The 4878-nt window shown below is 53.2% G+C and overlaps 1 protein-coding gene across 1 annotated transcript; it reads right to left on the reverse strand.

Annotated features, from left to right (window-relative positions):
• Window positions 1–321: 321 nt before the first annotated feature.
• On the reverse strand, window positions 322–4587 carry PHLDA3 (pleckstrin homology like domain family A member 3). The gene is made up of 2 exons (XM_036756375.1): window positions 3591–4587; window positions 322–1060 (listed from the first exon to the last, which is right to left on the reverse strand). The coding sequence occupies exon 1, from the start codon at window positions 4035–4037 to the stop codon at window positions 3657–3659; it is 381 nt and encodes a 126-aa protein (XP_036612270.1). The 5' UTR covers window positions 4038–4587; the 3' UTR covers window positions 322–1060; window positions 3591–3656.
• Between the last annotated feature and the right edge of the window lie 291 nt (window positions 4588–4878).

Genomic DNA, 4878 nt, shown 5'->3' on the forward strand with positions numbered 1-4878 from the left:
TCCATCCAGGAAGCTGAGCAAATTCCTAGGATTCCAGTCCACCAAGTGGAGCTTCTGTAGGAGGGGGGACTTTTGAGGGATCAGTGATAACTTGTGGTGGTCACCAGAAGGCAGGGTGGGAGTAGGCTTTGGGATGGCCCATTCTTGCCTCTCCTCTTCCGGTTTCCACCAAATGGAACTCTCCTTAGTATTCCTAGTTTTAATACCCACCTCCCCAACTAAACTGGAGAACCAGAGGAATCTCTGAGCTAGGGCCAGGAGAAAGAAGCCCTGGCCTCTACTGTGGGTTCGGCGGGCAAAGAAATTCACTCAAGTCAACAATGTTGTCACTCCCCTTTGTCAGGGACATCTTCATTCTGTGACTGGCATGAAATGGTAATGGCGAGGCCCCTGAACCCTAACACCACAGCTGGGGAGGGAACAGGTATGAGGTCATAGGAGTTCAGAGAAGGGGCCTAGATGGAGGGTCCCCCAAGAGGCCCTAAGCAGCAACAAGTCCCAAAGATTGGGAACTAAGCCCCATCTGGTCCATTCCCTTGGGGTTGCTCCCCAAATGCAGGAGTTCAGAGATAGTAATCATGGCTCCTCTTCAAGGCACACTAGGCTAAGGCTGGCCCCACCTGCCTCTTTCACATGATCCTAGAAGTACCCAGCCCCTGGTTGAGGGAACATCTTCTTCTTCACTGGGTGAGCACTGTGGCCCAGATTGGGACTGATGACAGTCTCTTGGATTGAGGAAATGGGATTGCACATGGTTCTTCTGAGAGTAGTGAGAGGCCCTCAGTAGCCCTTCTGGCCTCCTGTTACTCAGGAGAGGGAGCAAACTGAAGACAGATAATTCAGAGCCGTCTGTGTCTCTATTGAAGGCAGTGACATTTCTGGGGCCTCCAGGGCAGTATCTTCATTCTCAGTCCTTCCTGACATTCCACTCTTCTCCCCAGGAGAAGCAAAGCCCCATGGACACTATTTCCTTCTGCTCCTGCCCATTCATGAGTCCACTTCATTCATCCTGACCAGCAGGGACAGTTCAGCCTCCCTGGTTTCAGAAAGGGCCGGGAAGCTGAAGAGGGAGAACAATGGTTAGGGCTAAGCAACTAGGTGAAGAATGAGCCTGATATAGAAAGGCTTGTGGGGGAAGGGGGAGTACCTAGCAAGGAGGGACCATGGCCATCCTTAATATTGGCTAAGACAACTTTAATGGGGTTTGAGTTGTATTAGACATAATTTTTTCAGACCCTCAAAGCTAACTCCACCTCCAGTCCTTTCCTTATGAAAGAGAGGAGGAACTAGAAGGAACTGAGACTTGGATATAAAATGTTTAAGTGCAGGGAAAGCATAGAGTTCTCCCTGAAGAGAGACTGAAGGGAATTAATGCCTGGATTCATTAGAACTGAAAGAGACCTTAGAGATTATTTAGTCTAACCCCTTCATTTTGTAGACAAGTAAACTGAGACCCAAAGAAGAGAAAGGATTTGGTCAAGGTCAGTCTATGTCTTCATGGCAGAAGGCAGATTGGAATCATGGTCTTCTGACTCCTAACCTAGAAGTCTTTCTACCATATCATGCTGCCACCTCCTCCTCTACCCTGAAGTCTTGTGCCTCCCTCCTTCCCCACCCCACCCCCGGGATGGATGGTATCTGGGGCAGAGGGCATTGGGCTGGGAGTCAAGTCTCCTGGGTTCTATTCCTGACACCCCCTCCCACCAGATGGGTTAGTTTCCCCTAAGCTTGCTCCATTTGCCCCTCCTCCTTCAATGGGTCATTGCTTCCCTGGGAATGTGAAATGTCATGAAGAATGAATCATGTTGTTGCCTTGTGGACCCAGTGTTTCTTCCTGCCCTTCTGCACTATCATGTCCAGCCTCTGCTCTTCTAGACCCCATGCCCATATACTGGCCTTATTCACTCTGAGCAGGACAATTTGTACAATCATTCTCATCGCCCTCTGCCCTACCTCAGGACTACCAGGGAGTACCCTGTCTCTTCCTGTCCTTTAGGAGACCCTGGGGAAAAGAAGTGCCCATGTAGCTCTCAGGACCCTACCTGATTTCCCATCCTGAGTCTGAGGACCTTGAGAGACAAGCTGCCCATGCCTACAAGATACCTCTCCCCACTTTTTGAAACCATCACATTGTTGGTCCACATCATCTTATCCCTCTTAGACTACTCCACCTATGTGAAGAGCACTAGCTCAAGGCCCTTTTGGTCACTTTGATCCTGAGAGTCGCTCCCTTGTCAGTGAAGAGGGGAAAAACTACCTCCTTTAACTACTGGCCAGTGCCTGGTAGGATGGAGGGCATCCAAACATCCAAATGCTCTCTCTCTCTCTCTCTCTCTCTCTCTCTCTCTCTCTCTCTCTCTCTCTCTCTCTCTCTCTCTCTCTCAGATAGTACCTGAGACAAAAGGTTTCCTTCCCTATACTGGCCATGATTTTAATGTGAAGAATTTAATTCTGTAGCATCTAAGTTCTATTTCTGAACCACATTTCCCTCCTTCACTTCCTTTCTCACTGGAGATTGAGAGGTGGAGGAAGAAGAAACCTGCCCTGGAAGCTAAAGCTTCTGGATCCTGATATCCTGTTCCTTCAGCCTGGATCTCTTCCTTTCCAGTCCCTTCCAGTCCTAGTAGATCAAATGCTAAGGCCACAATATATAGAGGAGAAGGGAACCCTCTCCACTCCCCATATATCTATAAATCTGGAGGAGGGGGAAATCCACTAACTAGTTGTATGACACAAAGAAAATCCCTTTCTGGGCCCATCTTTCTCCATCTGTAAAATAAGAGTGTTGGACTGAATGACACCAAAGGTCCCTTCCAGTTCATAACTTTAACTGATATTTACTTCCATGAATCCAATTCTGTCGTTGACATTCTATGGTTCTTATACAAATAAGATCCAAGACATGGGGTCTTGGTCAGTCCCATTCCAATCCTCAGTCCCTCATCAAATCTCCAGCTATCCTTAGATCCCTATTTTAGGATGGACAAATTACTGAGGAACCTGCTCTGAATTCCCTTCCTCCCTTCCCTTTCTTTTGAAGTTTGTGGCTGGTTACAATAGTCTGGGGAAAAGATCAGGTAAGGGTACCTGATGGGAGAAGCAGAAACTCCTGCCCCAGACTAACAATGAGGGGTTGGACAGTCAGGGAAAGACTACATGGACTACATCAACCCATGAGATTCTTAATCCTCTTCACTGACTAGAGATGGTGGTTACCCTGACTGGGCCTTCCACATGGGCCAAAGAGGCCTCGATGCCTGAAGCAAGTGGGAGACTGTTTGCCAGGTCACCCTGCGTTCCTTTCTTTTATAACCAGACCCCTTAACCTTCTTTTTAACCTATGCCCTCAGCTGAAAAGTAGCGGTCCCTCTCCCGACTTGGCCCCCTGCCCTTTGGCTGTTTGCCGACAAGGAAGGAGTTTAGGCATGATTGCCGGGTCCCTGTCACTGGATTCGTTGTTCCCCCTACCCTACTGTCAGAGCCGCGACCCTGGGCCTGGCCAGGACTTCTATGTCCGCTGCCAGCTTCCCTGAGGTTTGGAGGAGAGGAGTTAACTGGGCTCTCCACCCCCACAGAGCCAGGTCACTAACCTGATACTGTGCCCTGGACGGAAAAGACAGCAGGATCGAGGTGGAGCACGATGAGGGGGGCTGGGCCTAGGACACCAGGGTCCCTGGCCCAAGGCTCTGCCGGGCTCGAACAGTCTGGATGGCCTGTTGGTTCTTGAACTTGACCAGACCCAGGGTGATCTGTGCGTTCCAGCCAGGGTCCTCGAGGGGACAACGGAAGTCGATCTCCCCGCCGTCCTCGGTCACCAGGGTGAAGTAGATATGCCGCTCGGTGCTCTCTACGCACTCCACCGCCTTGATTCGATCGAAGCTGAGCTCCTTGGGCCGCCCGCCGGTGCCTTTAACCTCGAAGAGCTGCAGCCCCCGCTCGGTCAGCACGCACCGCTTCCGCTTCCAAAGCTGCAGCAGCCCCCCGCTGCGCTTCTCCAGCACCCCCTCCTTCAGCACCTTCGCTGCCGCTGTCGTCATCTGGGCTCAGAGCCCGTCTGCCTCACAGTCCTCAGACTTTGGTCATGCCCCTTGGGACGGGCTCCCCGAGACCCTCGCAGGCCACTTCCCAAGAGCAGCCTGAAACTGGTATAAGAGACAGCGGGTGCGCTGCTACACGTACCCCTGGACTGATTGCACTGGACCCCGGCCCCGATCTGTGTCCCGTGCCCCGCTATGTACGATCTGCCCCTAGTCTGTCTGTATGCCCAATTTACAGCCTTCTCTCTACTCCCTCTCCGACGACGCCCCTGTCTTCCCTTGATGCCCCGCCTGACAGTCCCCCAGCACCGATCTGTCCGCCCGTGGACACCCAGAACCTCTAGGGCCCGGTCTTCGGTGCTCCGCTGCACTCGCTCCCTGCCGGCCCGGCCTGCCTGTCTATGCACCCCCTGTCTTCTCCCTCCCCGTGGGCTCTGTCTGGGCGCTGAGCGGCAGCTATGAGGATGTGCCCTTACATGTTCCTCTCCTCTCCTCCCGCCCAGCCCCTCCGTGCATTCCTGGCCGGCTCGGCCCCGCCCCTCCGCGGGCCAGGCCCTGGCCCAGACACAGCCTCAGGGGGGCGGGGCGGCAGCTGGGACTCATTCACAAACTGGCAGGCCCGGGGAGCCGACCGGGAGGGGAGGGGGATGGGAGAAGGAGAAATGAGGAATGAGGGGGGAACTGCTTGTCCCAGCAGCCCAAGTCTTCTTCGATATCTTCTGCAACTTCTCGGGCACTATTCCCCCCTCCATATCCCGCCCCCTCCCCGTACCCGGCCGGGCCATGTGGCTAAAGGAATCGGCCTGTGCTGTCAGGGGTGGGCCTGCCAGGGGGTGTATGC

The sequence above is a fragment of the Trichosurus vulpecula genome, chromosome 4 (assembly GCF_011100635.1).
Source record: "Trichosurus vulpecula isolate mTriVul1 chromosome 4, mTriVul1.pri, whole genome shotgun sequence".
Lineage (NCBI taxonomy): Eukaryota > Metazoa > Chordata > Mammalia > Diprotodontia > Phalangeridae > Trichosurus > Trichosurus vulpecula.